This window comes from Microtus ochrogaster, chromosome 21 (assembly GCF_000317375.1).
Source record: "Microtus ochrogaster isolate Prairie Vole_2 chromosome 21, MicOch1.0, whole genome shotgun sequence".
Lineage (NCBI taxonomy): Eukaryota > Metazoa > Chordata > Mammalia > Rodentia > Cricetidae > Microtus > Microtus ochrogaster.
In genome coordinates, this window is record NC_022022.1 from 29,113,553 (window position 1) to 29,136,250 (window position 22,698).

A 22,698-nucleotide genomic window follows, 5' to 3' on the forward strand; every position below is an offset into this window, starting at 1 on the left:
GGCGGCGGCGGTGGTGGTGGCGGCGGCGGCGGCGGCGGCGGCAGGACCAGCATGCACCACCGGAACGACTCCCAGCGGCTGGGGAAGGCTGGCTGTCCGCCAGAGCCGTCGTTGCAAATGGCAAATACTAATTTCCTCTCCACCTTATCCCCCGAACACTGCAGACCTTTGGCGGGGGAATGCATGAACAAGCTCAAATGCGGCGCTGCTGAAGCAGAGATAATGAATCTCCCCGAGCGGGTGGGGACTTTTTCCGCTATCCCGGCTTTAGGGGGCATCTCATTACCTCCAGGGGTCATCGTCATGACAGCCCTTCACTCCCCCGCAGCAGCCTCAGCAGCCGTCACAGACAGTGCGTTTCAAATTGCCAATCTGGCAGACTGCCCGCAGAATCATTCCTCCTCCTCCTCGTCCTCCTCGGGGGGAGCTGGCGGAGCCAACCCGGCCAAGAAGAAGAGGAAAAGGTGTGGGGTCTGCGTGCCCTGCAAGAGGCTCATCAACTGTGGCGTCTGCAGCAGTTGCAGGAACCGCAAAACGGGACACCAGATCTGCAAATTTAGAAAATGTGAAGAGCTAAAGAAAAAACCTGGCACTTCGCTAGAGGTCAGAGGAGATGATTTCTTGTTTCCCAGTCTTGCCCCCTCCCTCCTCACCCCCTTCTCCTCTCCCCCACAGGGTTTCTTGTCTGGCTTCAAGACGCAGCACGCCCTTTTCTGAAGCTTCTTGCAGGTTGTAACACACTGTCATAGGTGGTTTGCAGAGGGCATGGCCTCTACACCACCCTCCCAGCTGCACCTCACTTGGAACCACCTTTCTGCTAGAGGGTGCCCCTCCTTTCTTATCTCTGGAAAAAAAAGCAATTGGTCTAGGAAACCCAAGTTTTACATTTGATTATGGTTAATATTTTTCCCTTGCTGGTTTAAACTGTGCTCTCAGGAAAACCCGCAACAAATGGCTCAGCCCCCAAAATTGAACATATCCATCATAAATATATATATAGCTAAAAAAAAAAGAATCACCAGAGACCCAGTTCTAACACTACACATGTGGTACACAACCTACATTATACACATACATGTGTGCATATACCATCTATCATACATATGTGTGTGTGCTGCAATGCCTGGACTCAAAGGGTTTGTTTTTTTTTTAAATTCTCTTCTAGAATAATTTTTCTCCTTAGCACGATAGAATGTTTTCATTTGTTTTATTCTTTGCCTTCTTGATATATTTTTAAGCAAGCGTAAATCTTATAGAGAGCTGATAGTCACCAGCCATTTCGAAATGTTACTTTGAGTAAAGCAGAAGTTATTAACTATTGTGTTTAATAGGCGTTTGATTTTTAAAATATTTTATGCAGTTCCAGAAAAACTCTGTTGTTTTTCTTTTCTTTTTTTTTTTTGTCGTGGGTGTTATTGTTGTTTTATTTTTTACATTTTCCTGGGGTTCTATATCTAACAAAGTAATCTATATTGTGGTTGCAAAATTTATTCTGAACATAGAGAGGTTTTGGTTGATACCATATATAGTAAAAAAATAGTTTACTTTTCCTATAGGTTCTTAAAACAGACATCAGTCGCTAAAGTAATGCTAAAGTTAGGCTTTTAATTACATCCCTAATTAAGATGGATGGAGGTGATGAACATTTTGTTTGATGTCCTAATCAAAACACAAAATGAAGAAATACAGAGTTACAGGTATATTGTTTTGGTGCCATATTAAGAAGGAAATATGGACAGGCAAGGAAATATGGACAGGCAGCCACAGTCTATGATGAAATAGAGTAAGGTTAGCTCCTTGTGCACGTGGGAGACTGGGTGATCCATTTAGTGTTTGGGAAGGTACTGTGAACAGAGCACAGGTCGAGAGTGGCTGTCACATCTGTCCTGAGGAATACTTGCACATTCTTTTAGATATTAGGAACATGGTATAGGGATGTTTTCTTTGCATCATTGAGGATTGAAGTTCCAATGAATAAAGGAAAAAGTGAAAGATCTTGCTTCTGGTTTGACTACGAAGAAGATGGGTCATCTTGCTTTGCTGGGTACAAAGCGAGGCCAAAGGACTGGGATTCCCAGAGTCAGAGAGAGCATCATGGCCTGCAGTTGCACCACAATACTGCGTATATTTCCTTCTAGGAAGAAACCATGTTTTCTTGGGAACTTTAATTTCACCACAGGGTGTTTCATTGTTCTTCCTCTGGGTAACTCTGGTCAAGCAAAATAACAGCAGCCACAGTTCAGGCTCATGCCTTTTCTCAGATGGCAAAAATTAACTCTTGAACTCTTTTCTGGGGGAGTTAATGTACGATGACTTCCCTAGGTCTGTAAGATCATGGAAAATTAAAATTGATCTTACATTGTGGTTTCCTGCAAATGCCAGTGAATAGGTCTGTGTAGGTTCTGCTTTCTCTCTGAAAAGTAGTATGTAGTGTTATAGTTCTGGCATTGGTAGGCCTCAGCCTTAGCGACAGTCACTGTACCATCCTGTACACCTCTGTAGGGAATGCAGTGGAAAGGACCACTGAGTAATTCTGACTTATTTAGTTAGTGACCACTCCAGAGGAGTTTGCTATGAGAAAGAATAGGCTTTCAGACCAGTTTCTATGCTGGTGTGCTCATCTAAACAGGCTTCTTATATTCATATTCTCTCTCTCTCTCTCTCTCTCTCTCTCTCTCTCTCTCTCTCTCTCTCTCTCTCTTTCTCTCTCATTTCCCACAAACTTTAATTTTCCCCCATGATTCCAGACATCACAGAATCATTTTTTTTTCACAGAATCATTTTTACCTTTGAAAATGAGCACTCACAGTAGTTGTGTGGTCCCTCAGAAGGTAGGGAGAGCTCGAGAGAGAATGCCCACTTCCCTCTACAGATGTTTTCCTGACTGAGGGTTTCTTCCTACCAGAGCATGGGCTGTGGTTCAAGGCCATGTTCATTAATGGAATACTGGGCAGAACGAAAGAAAAAAGTTTTCAAAGTTGCCTGAGTGTTTACCCAGATCATAAGGTAATACAGTGTGATTGCCTCAAACCCATATGCAACCTCAAGCTACAGTTTATAGGAAGCTTCCAGGGCAGAACTTGAGTGGCTGAACCCAAGATGGAAAATCCCCTGCCGAACTGGTTTCCTGTCTCTAATCTGATCCGTTATCATCTCAGGAGATGTTTTTGAGGAGGGATGAACTTCTGTTTGAAGTCCTGGACCTGGAACGTAGTCACAAACTTAGTAGCTAATGCTTGTGGCTTTAACTTATGGACACTTGCAGAGTTAAGATCTGCATACTGAACACAGCTCAGCTTCTTACTCAGCACTCCAAGCCTGTGTGCTCTCCTCCTTCTCTTTGAGCTGTTCTTATCTCAGACACTGAAAGCATAGTGAGGTTACTTTTGGGCTGTGTAAAACAAATTGAAGAAAGATTCACATGGATGTGCTGGGATTTGAGCCCACATTTTCTTAAGCCCCCTTCCCTAGCCTTCCTTTAAACATGACCTATCCCTGCTTAGTCTTATTTTAAGAGTGACTTTTGTTTATAAAAACCACTGCTTGTTGACATTCAGGATGGTAGTACCCATTTAATAGTGAGTGCTGGATGTTTTGTGGCCTGCGTATTTGCATATGTCACTGCTCGTTCATCAATCATTATATTAACAAATAGCCACTAATTGTTGAAAGCAGTTGATACAAATGTGTTGTGCTCCTGTGGGACAAAATTTATTTTAAAAATGTATGTCCTTAATTAATATTAAGTTCCTAGATGTATTTAAAATTTTACCATGTAGGCGATTACTAGATATTAAGTTAATACTTTATCTTGCAAAGGTGCACAGACAACAGTTATTTTTCTGATACAAAGATTTAACTTTTTTAAAAATATCCCAATCTAATGTAACTCAGGGGATAAAGTTGTCCCATGGGCAAGCCAAGCCTCTTAGTCTCTGAACATTGTTCAGGTGACATGATTGATCTCTGTGGGACAGCATTAGAGACCACACAGATCTGGTTTCTCTCCCATTAGTTGATTTATGGAATTACATTAGTGAAGCTGTGCCTCTGGGGGTTGCCCTGCCCCCACTCCTGCTCCTCCTGCTGCCACTTTATAGAGAAGAGGTTGAAACACTGGAAAATCAGGGGCAAGGGTGTTTGTTTATTTTCCTTTCTTTCTCTTTTCTCCCATTAAAAAAAATGTGTTGGTGTACAGAACCACAATAATGTTTCTAGAAGCTAGCTCGAGATGCTAAAGGATTTGATGACAAACACCCTGATATTATCTAGCAAAGCTAGATAACTTTATTTAGAACAGTGTTCCAGAAGGGGAGAGACATACTAAATACGATTTTAAGTTCTAAGGGGCTCAACCAATGGCAGTTGTGACATTCTGGACAAAACACAGCTGTAATTTGTGCAGCGTGATGGCACCTTCCTGCTAAGGAAATTCATTTGTAGCCCACATCTAAAGTAGGTGTGTCATTCCAGTTGAGAGACATAGAGCAGGGGAAATCAGCAAATACCATTTCATAAAGTTTTAAAGTTAAGCGGGGTTTTAAATACATAGATATGCATAAATAAAACATTAACCCTTCATATTTTAAATTGAAACATTTTTCAGTTTGTGACCTCATGTAATAATTTCAAAATGAGGTTTCAGTTAAGAATTAAAAAAATGCTAGTAGGAAATATTTTTAATACAAAGATGCAATATACAGTGGCTATAGGAGAGAAAATGAAAAAGTTTCAAGAAAATCCAGATAAGATGACAAATGTTTTTTGTTACATTAGAATGTAACAATCAGATATTCTATGGAGAAGATCCAAAATCGATAAATGACAGGACAATAGCTCAGAAAAGTTCGGTTTTGATCAAAGCCACAAGATACCTTTATCATGACGGCACTGAACTACCCAGTGGACTTCTCTGTCCATTACTACATTCCGAAGGAGTTTCAGACTGTTTTTATGTTTTGGGTACAAAAGAGCTCTTTTTGTACATAGTAAATTTGTACAACTTTCTGTCAGTTAAAAATAGTTGCTTATGAAAATGGGATTGTATTGCTTCCTAAATGAAACTAATACTCTGATCCATCTAAACAGTATGGAGGAATCTAAGCAGTATTTTATGTGGTAATTAGAAGTAGTGAAGAAGGATGGGGAAAAAGCCATTTATAGACTGTGCTGTACAGAGAATTTATTTTGAAACTTAGACATCATCAAACAAAACAATAAACATTCAGAAAAACAATGAGACAAACCTTAACTAACATTGAACGTCAGGCTTCGCCCCGATCACAGAAAGCTATTTGATGATGAAGGAAATGTTCATTAGTGAGGAAGGCGGCAAAGGTGACTTGACTTGGGAAGTTTTAATGGCTTGGTTATTGAATCGCTCTTCTGTGCACCCATCTGCTTTTATTTTGGATGGTATGGCGGAGATTCTCACAGTCCAGACTTACAGAGCGGTGTAGAACGGTTTGGGCAAGTGATCTGTGAGACTGAATGTTTAAAAATTCTGCAGAAAGTAGATGTCCACCATGGTTTCTCTGAGTGGAACATTGTTTACCATTGGAAACAGGAGACAGGAGTTTTTGCTCTGAGCCCTGAAATCTTGTTGGGATGTTCATTTTGGATACAAAGTTAAAGATTTATGTATTTTAATATTTCCCAGGAATAGGCGCAAATGTGTTTTTTTTCTTTTTATTGATTTTTATTGAGCTCTACATATTTCTCAGCTCCCCTCTCTGCCTCTCTCCTCCCCCTTAATCCTCTCCCTAGGTCCCCAAGCTCTTTAGTACTTGCAGTTTCTCTTAAAATCTATTACTCTGAATATATAGTTCACCTTTACCAGAAAACAATTCACTTTAATTTTGTATTGAAAAACTTTAATAGGATGGTGTCTTATTCAGGACATTTCACACAAGCAGGGTATGTTCCAATTTCTTAAACTAAACAGAATACTAATTTTTTTTTGATAAAGTAATAGGTTACAGTGAAGATTATTTAAATATATTTTTCTCCAATGAATCGGTTAAATTATGAAAGCGGAAATGAGCTCAAAATACTTTGTGTAGGCTAGTGATTGGTCGTGTGGTTTTCAGCCATTGCAGAGGATATTATGTGATTTGAAGGGAGGAAACAAAACAGTCTGGAAATTACTTTTTATAAGAACATCTTTTCAAGAGTTTCTTTAGGTAGACCTTTAAGTGCTGTGGGTATGTGTGTGCATAGTTTTGTTCCTTCAGTTCCGCTTCAGTGTTTATGCCTATCTTAGGCTTATTATTTGACATGGCCCTGGTATCCTTGGCAGTTTCAAGATACTTGTGGAGGGGAGCAGCGGTGATTTTATCCAGGTCATCTCTTGTTCCCTCACCTGCAGAGACACCTGTCTAGAAACTGAACTATCCTGCAGGGCAACTGAAAATCCTCCCTCCGTTCCGCATCATGGTTTCTGTTTCCTCTTGAGTGATGATCCTGCATCGTACTTCCGATGTGACCGCCCTTTAATAATGCCGAGGACTCATCCTGCAGGACTTGAGAGGATCCTAGCAGGCTTGTTAACTTCTTTAAAGCATTATAAGGATTTTTTTTTCCTCTGTGAGACTTATAGACTGTGTCTTAGTTTCTTTTAGGAACTTGAGAATACATAAATAGGTAGAAAATCAAGCCTCCTGGCTCCCCTCTCCACTTTTTTTTCAGTATCATCTCTACTGCTTCAATGCAATTTTTTGCTAACGTAAAAGTTACTTTTTCTAATCACTGTGTATTTTTATATAAAATCAGATACAAATTATAATCAGGGAAATATAATACTAGTTTACTGGCTTTTCAAATTTTTTTGTAGTTAAAAAATATTGGGGCCACGTTGTCACATAGAGAAGCTGTAAAACGTGCTTCTAGTCTCAAGCAACTTATTAAATGAACAATGATTAAGTACATTACACAGCTTCACTGAGGGAGTTATTCTAGATTGTCTGTTAATGCAAGGGAATCAATGTAAGGAAAGGGTTAAATGCTTCCTACAAATGCCAGTTAGCTAGAGAACACATTTAGTGCTGAAAAGTTGAGAAGTATATATTAGTTACACTACTATAAGAAGAAGGTCCAGGCATGCATTTAGTATACACGTCAGAGAAGTAAATATGATTTGGAAATTAAGAAGTCGGGTGATCACATATACGTGGGTTTTTGGTTGTTTTTTGCTTTTTGGTAATTGTCCCACACACTCCATAGAGAAGTTTTGTGAGATGGTAAGATGGTGGCTTTTTTTAAGCACGGATATAGGAAAGCTAGTGTTCCTACAGGGAAAAAGTGAGAACCCCTAAAAGAAGTAGTAGAATTCCAACCAATGATTTTTTTTTTTAAAGAAACTTTAAAAAAAAAAATCAAAAGAGGATGCCAAGCACTATGTAGAAGGACATTTGTCAAGATGGAGTGTTTATTCCTTCATTCTTCCAGAAGTTTGGAAATCTTCAGAGTGGAAAACAGGAGAAAAGGAAGGAATGAGAGCTCAAGACCGTGACTAAGACATTGGATTTGAGGGTGAGAACTGAGACCTGGGCTTAGGCTTTAGGTTCAGTGGTGAATTCTCGAGACGGAGAGTTCTTTGTCACAGCTGATGTCGTTTTGACTTACGCTTTTGAATAAGTAGCATCATCCCAGAGTAGAGCTAAAATTCTTCAGGTGTTAGCAGGATCCCATGTGACTCCCATCTTCACTTAGCTTGTGTTTTAGAGGACAGTCTAATGTGTTGAGAAAAGTGTTGAACAGGGAGAAAACCCTGCTGAAAGTCCTCTTCCTTGCTCAGCACACCAGACCTAACTGGATGATTGATAGAAGCATTCAAGGGGTAGAGACCAAATAGGAGAGAACGCGATGCGTGTCTGTAGAGCAGGAAGAGTGATGGGCATTTCTGTGGATTTCAGCAAATCTGCCAAGTTCTGAAAAAGACCTATTTTCTCTAAAACTTCATAAAGTAGAAACTGATGAAATAACTTTTTTTTTTTTTAAAAAAAAGAAAGAAAACCACTGAAGTGTAATTATCGGAAATGCGGGTAATTAGTGATGGTGGATCAGTGGTCAAAATATTATTGTTGTGGGAAATGCCAGCTCTGCGGATATATTTCTGTAGGCTTCAATGAGGTACATAATGATTTTGATGGAGTCAAGAATAAGAAAAACTACAAGACATAGATGGATGAAAAGTCAGTTGCAAAATCTTCTATTAAGTCTTAAATATCTTATATGCTACTGCTAATCCATAGAAAACAAAATAGAGAATGCTGGCTTGTTCCCATACCCAAAGAAATATATTTTATATTTGCTGCAAGGCTGCTTTGTGTAGCATTGGGGGATCATTTTGAAGTGTGATCTTTCTCTGGGTTCGCCTCTTCCCATGAACATGAATTTGTGTGATATGGGAATGAGTTGAGCTTGATGCCGACTCTTTCAGGCCACAGGTGACAGGATGTTAGACTGGTATGGGCATAGTATACCAGGGGTCCAGGAGACCAAGGGGTTGGCTTCTCATTGGAAGTAGGATAAAGTAGGATAAAAATGGGACAGAAAAGAGATGAACGTACTGCAGCCGGTAAGGGTTGTTAAGCTGTAGTTTCAGCGGCATTAGGCTGCTGTGTTGTCCACTTTCAAATAAAGATGGGAAAACATAGGCAATATTAATAATGCAACTAAACAAGTTTATAGCGAGGGAGGAAATTATCCTTTGAACATTTGTTAGCAAGATAAGGAGTAAAATATAAGTGTTTGCTTTGATTCTTCGGGGTAGGCCTCTGCCTGCGTTGTGCCTTCATGGTCCTCCTAAGAGTGTGGTTAAACCCCTGATAAACTACATTCAGCTAAGCGTATCTGTAGGCAGGGGCTGCTGCTTTCTAATATCTCTGTAAGTTCTGTAGACACACACACACACACACACACACACACACACACACACACATACACGCAGCTGCAGTGTGTGTCCTGGCTTAAAGAACCATTTTTTATTATTCCCAACTGCCCCCTGTCTGTACCTTTATGATTCCCTAACTCTAGGGTGTGGCTTGGTTTTCCTTTACTCTCACCCTACTCCAAAACAAACACATGGAGACTCATTCTTACTTCTGAATGCCTGGCCTGGCCTTACCTTAGCCTGACTTCTTTCTTTCTTTCTTTCTTTCTTTCTTTCTTTCTTTCTTTCTTTCTTTTTTCTTTCTTTCTTTTTTCTCCTTCCTTCATTCCTTCCTTTCTTTAAGACAGGATTTTTTTTTGGTCCTGGTTTTCCTAGAACTTACTCTATAGACCACACTGACCTCAAACTCACTGAGCTCTGCCTGCTTCTGCCTCTTGAGTGCTACGATTAAAGGCTTCTAACCAGCTTTTCTTTACTTAAATTATACCATCTATTTCTATTCTATACTTTTCTTTCCTTCAACTCTGTGGCTGGCCCTAGGCATCCTCTCCTCTCCTTCTTCTTTTCTCCATTCTCCCTCTTTTTGTTCTCCTATTTATTCTCTCTGCCTGGCAGCCGTGATGATTTCTCTCTCCTGCCTAGCTATTGGCCATTGAGTTCTTTATTAGACCAATCAAAATGTTTTAGGCAGGCAATGTAACATAGCTTCACAGTTTAAAACAAATGCAACACAAAAGAAAGCCATATATCTTTGCACCATTAAACAAATACTACACAGCATAAAAGAATATAACGTATTGCAAACTAATAACTTTCTATAATGCTAAGTCTTAATCCAAGGTTCTTAGTTACTCAATCTTATGTTCAATTCCCATCTAAGAAATGAACCAAGTGCAAACTGAACAGTTGAAATTTTAGATGACTGTAGCACGTGTGGGCGTGGCTCCCCTTGGCTGGATAAGGGACACACAGGGATGCATGATGACAATAGTGCCACTCTGGGTGGTACATATGTCATATTAAGATTTTCTGCTGTGTTTCAAGGTGTGTGGTTAGGTTCTGTATCAGAGCAAAGGAAATGTTGGAAGAAACAAAGAAAGGACAGGAGAAGTGAGGAATACACACAGGCTACAGGATTGCTGCAGACTGGGAAAGCATTGAGCTACTTTAGGTCACTCTTGAGTCTCCTTATATCAGAAATGACCAGAGATTGCCAATGCTTTACAGTCTGAGAAGATGGATCTCGGATTTAGACCCACTAGAACCATTCAGAATTCTTTTTCTTCATTCACCACAATGGAAACATTATTTCCAGGGAAATTAGCTCATCTTAGCTTTTCTTGCCTTTGCTGAATTCTCTCCAGCCCTCCCTTCCCTCTTCTCCTTTCCCATCTTTTCCTTTTTAGGGATAAAAATCAACTGTTCAGTTAGAAACATAGTAAGGCCACGGTGAGAAGACAAATCCTCCAAACTAATGATAGTGTTTAGGGAACTAAGGACACTAATTTATAAACAACCAAGCACGCAAGCATGTGAGCATCATCTTAAAGGGGTTTTAAGGAAAGTTCCCAGGCGAATACTGAATTGAGTACATAGAAAAGATTCCATAGTGATGGTGAAAAGATTATTGCTTACTACATATTAACAAATCACACGCCTAAAAATGTAGGGCTATTAATTTTCTCTAAGAGTTGCTGTGCTTGCACAAAGATGTAGAAAAACCCATGAGTATCTCCTGAGGATGAACTTGAACATATAGACTGGAGTATTCTGGGATGTGGTGATATTCTGATGTCAAGGTCGTGGGACCCTTCTTGCGTGTATCCTCTTACCATACGTGAACTCAAATATCTTTTCAGTAATTGAGGACACATGTAAAAACTTGAACACTTTAATTAAATTAATTCTTGGCCTTATGTTATTTATTTTCATAACATAAAAGATGGAGATGAAGAAAGATGAAGAAGTCAGAATAATTGTGAACATGCTTTGTGTTAAGTTGAGAGCTGAGAGGAGGAAAAAAATATTGGGAGAGCCAGGCTACCAAGTACTCATGGTGTTCTTGGGAGCATGCTTCTAACAGAGTGAACTGTTTTGGTGATGACATCTAATTGGTGGAACTACTTATAATTAATGTTCTTTGAGTTCCTCTGAACAATTTAGGCTCATAATACCCTAGAGAGGTTCTAGGCTGGGTCTGTGTCAGTGGCTCAGTGTTACCTGAGGAGACATTAAGTGACATGCAAGTGACCTCAGTCAAAACATTACTCATGTTTCACTTTTATATAATATCAAACAATAAATATCTCTCCAGAGCCCAGGCCAATAGGAATGACAATACCATAAGTAAGATGGGCTATGGATGATAATTTTAACTATTGCATTTTATTCTAATAAACTTTAGAGGTTCAAATCTAGCCTTGATAGCTTAAACATCTTAAGTACTGTAAGTGATCAACAGTTTTCTCATGGTTATACAAATAGCTCTCCTTGTTTTCAGTAAAAGAATGGTGAGCTTGATAAAAACCCACGGTTGCAACAAAAATTTACCCCACATTTCAAAATTCTTCAACAACTTCATCAGTTTTTTGTTTGTTTGGTTGGTTTTTGGTTTTTCGAGACAGGGTTTCTCTGTGGTTTTGGAGCCTGTCCTGGAACTAGCTCTTGTAGACCAGGCTGGTCTCGAACTCACAGAGATCCGCCTGCCTCTGCCTCCCGAGTGCTGGGATTAAAGGCATGCACCACCACCGCCCGGCCCTTCATCAGTTTTTTAAATAACTAATTACACCCGAGGCAATAGTTCAGACAGGAATGAGCAGAGTAGCAGCGGAAAGAGACTGGATTATTAAACTATTAGTGTGTGTGTACCCAGAAATATACTCTAAGCCAATAGCCAGATGTATTGATATGGACCCATACTCTAATACAAGCTTGTGGATTTATAAACAGCATTCTGTACACTTAAACTATAAACAGTAGAGCTTAGATTTCATTAATCTAACTTTTACACATTTATTGGTGTGAGGTAGTTTCATATAGCCCAGGTTGGCCTCTAACTGTACCCTGAGACCACTTTGCATTCCAGCTCCTCCTGCCTACACTTCCAAAATGCTGAGGTGCACACCGCTATGGCCAGCTAAATTTTGCAGTTAGATTGAAGTTATTATATGCAATTATTTTTGAAAAATATTCTTTATGAAAAATACTTTTAAAAATCTGTGGGCCGTTTAAAAACTGACCTGTTTCTCTACAACATGCTGCTGTTGTATCACGGTGGTTTATTTCTTTCCAAGAACATTTTTGTCACTGAAATACTCCTTTGTGTCACAATAAGTTACTCATTTGTTGGGCTGTTGTGGTTTTAACTATTATTTTAACCAAATTTAATTATATATAGTATTGATCTAGAGTCACATCTAAAGAAGTTAGTTGTATTAGCTACAAGGGATAGAAAGTGTATTGACTTTGGGTTCATGGAATCCATGTGTCATCCCCCCACCCACTCCATCGCTCTTGAAGTAAATGTCTCTCAACCCTGTTTCCCTAACAGACTCTGCCACCATATGCTCTTAGCCTGGTTTGCCTTCTAACGTCACCTCACCTTGGTGGTGGTAGTGAGGGTGGTGCTACCGATATAGGTAGGAAGGCAAAGCAAGAGACTCATTCCCAAGGTAGGAAGAGTATAGGAGCAACACCCATGGGAATGGAGCCCGAGAACGCCAGTGCTCGTTCTTCCCCGGTTCTCAGTTTCAAATGTCAGATTATCCAGTTAGAAGCCAGGAAGGGTGAATGCATCTTATAATCACCTGTTCTTTATTTAGTGCCTGTCCTCCTTTAGCTACTACCAGCTAGTGGTATAGTATACTAGTTTTTATTTACATCTAAATATTGACCAAAATAAGGCTTCATTCTGTCAAATAGAGATGTGCTAAATGAGTCAACTGTGAGAGAAATGAATCAGATTTGCTACACATTATATACACACTGCAGGGGTATTGCCAGGCCTAAAGAAGAAAGGTGAGGTGCAGTTTAAAACTCGAGAGCTGGGAGAGGTGACTGAAGTCTGCAGTCACAGTGCTACACAGGCTGTGGAGGGGGGGGTCTTCAGTTTGGGGCCAGACTGGGACATGTTGAGACCCTACTTAAAAATATCAATTAAAATAAAAGAAGGAAAAATGATAGAAAGTGAAATCATATTCTAATTCATATATTTTATAGGTTATTTTTACTATGAAGTTATTTTTGTTTATTAACAGCGCATTTCAAGGCACCACACTGATCACCGATCATAAATTCATAGTTTTCTCATACAATGATCATGCTCTAACTATACTTCCTAGTGGCTCTATAGTAGTAGACTATGCTGTGTTATAGTATAATATTAAAATGAAAGCATTAAAGACATTTTTGTTCAAATCTAGGGAAATACTCAGCTTTGCTAGGTCTCACTTTACACCACAACTATTCAAAGATTTTTGTATTTATATATAAACATATATTATGGTATATTTTCATATCGATGGTATTGTACATGCAATACAATGTCTCATACCTCAAAGCAGATTTTGAAATTTGTTAGGAAGAAGTTCAATGTATGTAATGGTATTTTAATGTTATTTTATAGATCCAATCAGAAAAAAAGGGAATTTTTCATTACCAAGAATCCTTTTGCTTTTGTTTATCCAAAAAAATTCTAAAGTTGAGAAGTTTTATTTAAAGCTATAAACACAAACACACGTGCACACACACACACATGCACAATCAAATGCAGAAAGACAGCAGTGGGAGTCCACTGCTCTTTGTCTTACTCATTTATGTAATTTTTAATTCAGGTTTTCAGGGATTCAATAAAATCTTTAAATTGTGGTGCTAATATATAGGCTCAAATATAGCAAAGATTTCAAAATTCAAGGTCAAAGATGCCTCTGAGTCTAAGAAACTTGTGGTGGCTTTCACACCCCAGAAGATCCCAAAACAGGTTTCATTGGCTCTGGTCAGCCTGAAATTCCTTTCAGTTTGTCTGGAAAACATTTCTCATTCACAATATGGGAATCAAAAAAAAAATGATTTGGTGATGTGTGTTCCCTTAAGAGTCACCAATAAGAACATGGATAATTATTTTTTAATCAATGCAAGGATAATGTTATTCTCAAATTCTAGCTCTGTAAAATCATGTGTAGACCTACCCTGATTCATAGTCAAATTGTGAAGGCCCAGGTGAATCGTGGGAATCTTTGATTTAGAAAGTAATGCAAACAAACACTGGCAAATTATTTAACACTCTCAGCTGAAAATTGTAATGCCATCTCTATAATCTCAAATAGAACGTTATGCATTCTGAGGTGAATCGCAGTGCCAAAGCTCATCTTTAATTTGGTCTTTGAAACCTCAGATCTAATGTCATTAAGAAGTTTTAAATATACTGTGATAAATGCCAATGCATTCACATCTATCCGTGGCATCTAGATCGAAAATGACTAACCTCCACAGTCTCGCTTGCTTGCACAGTTTCGGGTGCTCCACTTGTCTCTTCCAGGCGGTGAATTTTCCTTCATCTGCACATACTTCTAACAGGAATGTGCAGGTAATCGCTTGACCCGAAGACACTAAGGTACCAGTGGTCACTTGACAGGTGCCAAAAAAGAGAAACCTTCTTAAATTCTCAAAGCAGAACTTGGGGTGTTTGTGTTATTCGAGGCTGTTTTGTTTGCTCTTCATTAGTCAGTTAGCAGAAATTTATACTGAAGTACATTTCACCAGAGACCATATTTATTGTAGCTTTGTAGGTGAACGTAAACTGTGTTTGGAGTTACATTCATCCTGTCATTCCATCGTTGAAGGACATTCCTTTGCTTTGAAGCATTACTTATGAGATAAACACACGCCCTTCTTTCAAGCTTGAAGGTCATTTTCTATCTGACCTCTGTCAGAAGAATTCTTTGCAGCATGCTTTATAGCAATGCCAGGGAGAGGGACATACAGACCTCTCCCCAGGCCCCTTGGGAGCCAGGCTTCTCACACCTGCATAAGTAGTGAAGGCTGCTTTAAAGAACGTGATCAACACCATTCTGTTCGTTACCTCCCGCCCCATTTCCTTCCAGGGCAATCTGGTCCTCCTGTCACTCAGGATAACTATCCCTTGCCAGCATCACCGAGATCGACAGTCATAGTAATCTTATCAGGAGTGCGATTCCCCAGCTGGGACCTTGAATTTATCTAACTTGGAGGTAGCTGGTGAGGGCATCTAATCCCCTGTGTTGATGTGCTGAGCTTCCAAACAATTCACAGTGGTCCTCTTACTGAAGATGACCTCGTTAGTTGACAAAGTCAGGAAGACGTGTATCCAAATGCGACAGACTAATTAGAAACCTCTGATTTAGCCCATATGAAATCAGGGTTGCTTCTAGCTGCTTGTAGATAACTCAGCCTCACCCTCAAGTAAATTTCCAGTGAGCCAAATGAAAACTGGACAAAATGTTAGCGGTGACGGTCGCAGTAACCCCTAGACACTAAAGAGGTTTGCTGTCTTTTTAATCCTAAAATAAAGCTGACAGGGAAATCGTAAGTTTCCAGAAAATATTTGATAATGTGTTTCAGTTATTGCACAGGTGGTTTTCTTATGTCTTTTAGATGATTCCTTAACCATTTTTCTTTTTAAGTTTCATGACTTCAAAGATCTTAATGTAAAGAAAAGCCATTTTAAAAACTTTGCTGCTTACCGTCCCCATCCCCCTGGCTGGGGCTGCCTTCTGACCTCCCCACAATGCACAGTGCTATAACAGAAGAGCATCGCTGGGGTGCTAGTTTATGGCAGAGCCCATCACTATAGAAACCTCTGCTTCGCTTCTCTCATGTCTCCTCCTGTTTGATGAATTCTTAGTGCTGGCAAGCACTGAGAGAGGACCATCTTTACCCTACAAAAGTGACCTTTGACTCTAGGTGGCGTTTTCAAAGCTTGCTTTCACTAAATAGTGCAAATAAAATTGAGTAGCAGAAAGGGCTAAAGGACGTTAGAAAATAGATTTAAAAGCATATCTAAGGCATAAGGACTCAGCTCGTTTAAAAAAAGTCCTCTGTACTTTTTCTGTTTATTTTCATAAACATATCTGTTTATCAAGATACAGGATTGCATAAGTATATATTTATAAACTTGTTTCCAGTTGGCATCTGAGAGTAAGTTGGCATCTCTGTCACACATATACACATAAATGTGCATACATATGAATATATATGCACTTGTTTATTTTTCATATGAGAATCTGAGTGTAGATATATAATTGCATGGATACACTTGATTCTAATGTATCTTGTTAAAAATGACTACTTTTTTATAAATAAACTTACTTATATAGATTTTATTCTTAGCTGGCATCAGAAAGCAAGGTGGCATCTGGTAGAACTTTTCAGTTTTCATTTCCTGCGCGTGTGTGTGTGTGTGTGTGTGTGTGTTCATTTGTGTGTGTGCTATGTGAGTGCCTATGCAAAGTATGAATGTTAGAATGGGTATGTTGTGTTTCTTATTGCTTTGTGTATTTCCTTCAGTAATGACGAAGTAAAAGTAACTAGAATTATAATTATTGCATGTAATATTCAAAGGCTGAATTTAGAAAGCAGTTAAGGAGTTTTTTTTTTTTTTTTTCACAAACAGCCAAATGATGGGGGGGGCCAGTATTTACAGTGAGCTGGTGAGCACAAAACCAGTTAAACCATCAGTAGAGGAGTCAATACCCAGTATAATAAGTGCTATTTTATTGGGTATAGTAGACCTTTTTGTGCTCTAAGAAGTTACCGTTTAGTGCTTTTTATATATGCATGCAAATTTGCATTATGTAATTTATAGTAAATTAATTTGCCTTAGTTGAAGTTTTGGTTGTTCTTGAGAGCAGTTTTTAAAAACAATTGCAAGTGCCAACAATACAAATGGAATTTGCCTTCCAAAACTTATTCGCTTAAACTTCTTTTTTAACAATATTTTAATATAGGCTTAAGCTCCAGATCTATGACAAAAAAAAGTCCCTTGGAATAAAGTAAGATACACCCAAGAACATGAGTTTGGGATTCTCAAAGGAGAGTAGTCTAAAGACTGACTGATAACATACTAGGTTAATAAAGATTTTTATTTTCAGTTAACATTTTTATGAAAAGAGAACAACAACCAAATTATTTATGTATGAGAAAGAAAGTCAAAGCCAACATCCATTATTAGAGCCTTGTGTACTATCACTTTTCATTGTATTCTATTAGGAAATTCAAGTACTATGAACATTCTCTTAAGATATATATAGCCACACACACGCACACACACACACACACATATACACACACAGTGTGGATGGCTGGCTGGTAACATCCATTTAGCATTTCAGTTTGCCACAATAAAGAAATAATTCACTCAGTTCTGACGTTAATCTTGCATAGATTGAATATGTATGTATTTGCCGCAACTTTGTACATAAAACTTCAGGTTACTGCCTGCTGACATACTTGTTAGTGTAATGGGCGGAATAATTTTGTCATAGTTGCTTTGGCTGTATAAAAGGCTTATATGTAGCGCACTGAAGATGGCATGCATAGCTGGTCATGAATTTTTGCGAAAGCTAAGATAATATAAATGAAGATCATGAAAGATCTATTTCCTAGGCATGATGAGAATGTGCCATTTCTGTGTAGACAAACAAGATGATCAACTGAAACGGATGTGGCTTTTCTATGAGGGAGCTACTGGGTTTACATACAGTTGCTCTTCCTAATGGTTAATACCTTGAAACTTCCATTTATTCTGACCACTACATATGTCACAGGATGCATTTCCTGTGGTTTAGTATATAATGTGTTTCAGTCATTTCAATCAGTATTAATTTAATTTGTATTAAATTGAATAGCATGATTTTTATATTTTAAGGTCAAAAGTTTCCTCTTTTACTATATGTTGCTGCAATGTTCTCATGTTGTGTATGGTTGACTACAATTATTGCTGAAGTGTAAAGGAGAAAAATCTAATATTATATTGATATGGAAAGAAAGCTTAACCTGTTTTCTTGCTCTTTTTTTTTATAGAGAACACCTGTTCCCAGCGCTGAAGCATTCCGGTGGTTCTTTTAAAGCAGTAGTGTATCTTATTTTCAAGGCATTTGGAAACGAAGGGCAAACTAATGTCTTGTTTTAAGAAACCACTTAGTCCACCATTGAAGAAAATATCCAGAAATTATTTTCATTTTATGTATAGGGGTTTCTTCAAAAAAACAAGAGGAAAAGAAAAGAAAAAAAAGACATAAAATTAGCAGGGAAGCTTGGGGAATTGGCCAGTCTATTTGCTTTCAATACACTGATTCTTTCTTTGATGTAATTCAGCTATACTAGTGAAGTTGTTGTCTATTTTGAAAGTGGCTGTAAAAAGGAAAAAAAAATAAGTTTGGGTAACCCCCGACTGTAAAATCATGTATCTTTGCAAAGGACATATCTATACTTCATTTTCAAATATATGTGATTCAGTACTGTAAACTGTACAGATAGCAGCTTGTATTTTGTGTGTTTAGACACAAGGAGACAATCATGTCTGAGCATCTATGGAGATTAACAGTTTGTACACAACAATATGGTTCTGCAAGTTAAATCTGGAGCAATAAATTTTAGCTTTAAATATTTTTGCCAGTGGTTTGTAGAAGCAGCAGCAACACTGGTGGTAATTCATGCATCTTTCTGTAGAGACTCGGTGGCCGGTTTTACAAGACTAAGAGATAACGCTGCATCCAGCATCACCTTCAAATGTGTCAGTATAAGAGGAAAAGCTACTGTGAAGGTTTCAATGAATCTTTTGAGCACTATATTAGAGTAGTGGTTATGCACTTGCGTTGCTTACAAACGAGCTGTACAGAGGGTATACCCCCAAATCCTTAGTGTAGTTGACTTGTTTGGGTTGCACTGTAAGGGGAGTACTCAGAATAGTTGGGAAATGCAGAATCAGTTGTATAAATTTTTTAATTAAAAAATTGTTTCCTAGGCTGAAACAGATCATAGAAAGAGACAGTCATGCCTGACAATTTTTTTTTCCCTAGCCACACACAGGCTGTCCAAGCTTTTTGGTTATTTGTTTATTCTTTTGCTTTGGGGAGGGGTAGGAAAGATAAAAACAGAAGGGTCTTCAAATGTTTTAATTCCATGTATGACATTGAATGGGCAGGTTGGAAACAATCCTTGAAGGCATCAAAGCCTACTTTAAGGCATGGCTGGGCATATTTTCAAGTTAAAAACAATTAAAGACATTCATTAAAGTGAGGTGGGTTTTTGTTTCTTTATCTTCCTTTCCATAGCCTCTCAGTTGGACGAGTGGTCTTCCCCCAGCCTCGCAGAGGAACGCCCACTGCTCCCATTCCCGTTCTTATCCCAGGATGCTTTCTTTCCATAAAGCAAGGCCACAGTGAGAGGAATTTCATAAAAGATGAGACAGCTGACCCCCCAGGATGCTTAGAACCCAGGAGCCTCGTCCTCTAAGATTGGGGTTTCCTAGGACAGTTGTATTTCTTAAAGGACGCCTATCCCATTAAAACAAATTATTATTTTTTTAAAATTAGACTGTAAGGGTCAGTTTCAGGAATAAAACATAGTTTAGTAAAAAAACACATAGAATAGCAAACTTGCCATGTTCTCACGTCTTTGTTCTATCTGCCTGTCAAACCGGGGAGTGAGAAGGAAAACAACAGAAGAAGGGTGGTGGTAGAGCAGTGAGAACTTCAAAGTGTAACGTGCTCCGAAATCTTTTAGTTTTGAATAGGAAATGAGATTACATTTTTTTTTCTAAAGGCACGTCAAGTACAGTGTCACTGAGGCACCTTGATGAGAGCAGAGGAGGTTTGCATGACGCCAGCGTGGGATAGCCGTGGGGTGAATGTGCCTAGCTAGCGTACCAACGCCTCCTCTACAGTATGGTCAAGCAGTCTCTGTGAGGAGAATGCACTATGTGTTACACCCGCCTGTGTTTAGAGAAAGGAATGAAATCATCAGAAGCTAAAATGGGCTGTATATTACTTTTGAGATAGCTTTGTACTCCATGTGTATTCCTTAGAGGGTTGCTGGTTATCATTTCTGCTTCTGCTGTAGGACCAATAAGCGCTGTATGAGTTCTTCATTGTCTCATTGTTTCTTTTCCCCTCTCTCTCTCTCTCTCTCTCTCTCTCTCTCTCTCTCTCTCTCTCTCTCTCTCTCCCTCTGTATTTACGATTTTTTATTTTACTTTATTCTTATTTTTGCCAATGTGTTAACTATGAGTATGTGGAGACTTATTTTCACACTTGAATGGGAAGCTTCCCTTGCATTTGTAAAAATGACTACAAATGAAACAAAGTTCTTTTCAGACTGTAGAAGGCACACAATAGGGTCCTCATAGCAACATATGGACAGCCAAAAACTCAAGGTGGTACTGCATGTCTTGATGTATTCTGTTTTTTAGACTTTTGTGTTTTGTTTTTTTAAGACAGTGAATATGTGTATTGTAAATGTGTGTTTCATATGGCAGTTCATTTATTTTTAATGAAAGGAATGTGTTACTATAATGAGTAGTGTGGCCTTTTTTTTAAATTCTTACATTTTGTTATTTACGGTAATTTCTCTTATACCACATATTTTTTATATTTTCTCTTAAACTCAGTTTACAAAATGTAGGGTACATATACAGTTCTCACTGGTGATGGTAAAGGAATTATCCTAGATTCCCTCTAGTTTTCTTTCTCAAGTGTCGGTCTACAGACAACTTGTAGCCTTAGGGCAGTGACTTAAAGGTGTGCATTTTCCTTATTCCAAAATATCAATGAAACATAACCTTTAACGGTTGCTCACTCTATGCTCCATTCTTCATATCAAGGAAATTTGGAAATTAGCCATCAGATTGTAGGTTGTATACATACAACTTAAAAATCACACCTCAGATACTGCCGAGGTTTTTAGAGAAATTCACACACACTTGAGTTCAGTCATCAGTGGATGTCTTGTCCTGGCAGCATTTGAGAGAAGCACAGGAGAATATATGGGCTATTGACACCTACTGTACTAAGCAAATGTTCCTCTTAGCTAGCCCTCAGCACTCTGGGAATGTTGTAAGGCAGAGCTGCCTTCTCTGACCTTCAGATTAAGGTGACTGTCTTTCTAGCCGCCTCCATCTGTCCTCATACAAGCAGGGGCATGCTCACAAAGTAGTACTGAATCCATCCATGGGACACAAATAGAATCATCGTCCCCCTAAGATATGCAAATATAAGAAGTCTCCTGGTTGCTTAACCCTCAACCTTCAGTTTCCTTCTGAGCTATCCCAGGGAGTGGAAGACGATGGGCTTGCCATGACTTAATATTAAATAATCACTAAAAGAAAGAAACGTTCCATCCCTGTCAGAACCCTTGGCATGGACGTTGTGCAATTAGTGCTAAAGCACAGAAAGCCTTGAAGCCGATAGTATCAGTAATCACAGAATGAAAAGAGGGGCGCACTTAAATGAATGCATGATTCGGGGTCAAATATGTTGGGCAGAGAGCTGTAGTGGGTCTTTGATCATGGTGAGATTCACAGCAATAGCAAACAGTTGGTTCCATGTAGCAGATAAACGTTTCAGATTTTGCTTTTATTCCATTTGGCGTTTCACACTGAGATCTGTATTCCTAGTGAATGGAGCACAGCTACTGTGTTCCGAGCGATTCCATTTCACGACAGCCAAATAGAGATTTCAGGACGTGGGTCTCAAAGTGCTCCTTTTCCGGTGTCCTCCCATTCCCAACTGTGCAGTTATCGGTTACATTTTCTAATAGATATTTGTGTAAAGGTGTATGTAAGCGTGTGCAGTTATTTAAAAAAGCAGTTTTGGAAAACAGTGTATTTATTGAAGAAAAAAAATCACTTATGGGGCATGTACAAAACTGTAAAAAAAATTAAAAATCACTTCAATTTGCCCAGTAAAGTTGTTTTTGTGAAATTTCTGTGTTGTTAAATAAAGGACTTTAGTATTCAAAATATCTCCATTTTTCCATGATGAAAATTTTATTTGTGGGATTTAAATTAATGAACACTCAGTTATGAAAATATAATATTGATTATATGTAAAAGTTTGTTATTCTACATGTGCCCTTATCTCAGTGCTATGATGCTATGTTCAAATCTTTCAGAAAATATGCTAGTATTGTTCTTTTTGTTCATCCATATCTACCTTAAGTCTGCCTATCTATCATCTATCTATCTATCTATCTGTCTGTCTGTCTATCTATCTACCTATCTATCCATCCATCTATCCAATTTCCATAAAGAAAAAAGAATATTATGCTTAGGATCTATTTTTCTTTAAAACTTTTAAAGACTAAGTTAAAGATGAACAAATGAACCCTAACTCCCCTCCTCCTCATTCACTGTAAGCATGCCTAAAGAAAACACCTCAAGCCTTCCTTCTGCCTTGAGTGAAAATCCTTAGTAATTCAGACTCTTGAAGATGTTGTACATGAAGAACTACGACACATGGGATTGTGTCTCTAGCCACTCCCTTTCATTTTGTTTGGGTATCTGCATTGTGTTAGTTTTTCTTGTAATGAAATGCTGCCGTCCACCACTTTGCCTTACTATGTGCTAAAGCCCTGCTTCACCTCTTCTAAGTACGAGGGCTAATTTTATTTGATGCCTTTGAGACTACACACCCATAAATTCCAACTAGAACATGGTATTAAACCTTGGGAATCCTTGATATAGGAGCACAACAGAACTTCATACTATTCAAAGACTTCATGGTCACAGACTACTACATGAAGATGGTTTATGTGTGTATTGACATCAATGT

The 22,698-nt window shown here is 38.6% G+C and overlaps 1 protein-coding gene across 1 annotated transcript; it reads left to right on the plus strand.

Moving 5' to 3' along the window:
• Positions 1–21,824, plus strand: Cxxc4 (CXXC finger protein 4; the record flags this gene model as incomplete). Its single annotated transcript, XM_005357313.3, has 2 exons — positions 1–603; positions 17,951–21,824. Coding segments are annotated over 2 exons (648 nt in total), but the record flags the coding sequence as incomplete, so codon positions are not given.
• Positions 21,825–22,698: the final 874 nt, after the last annotated feature.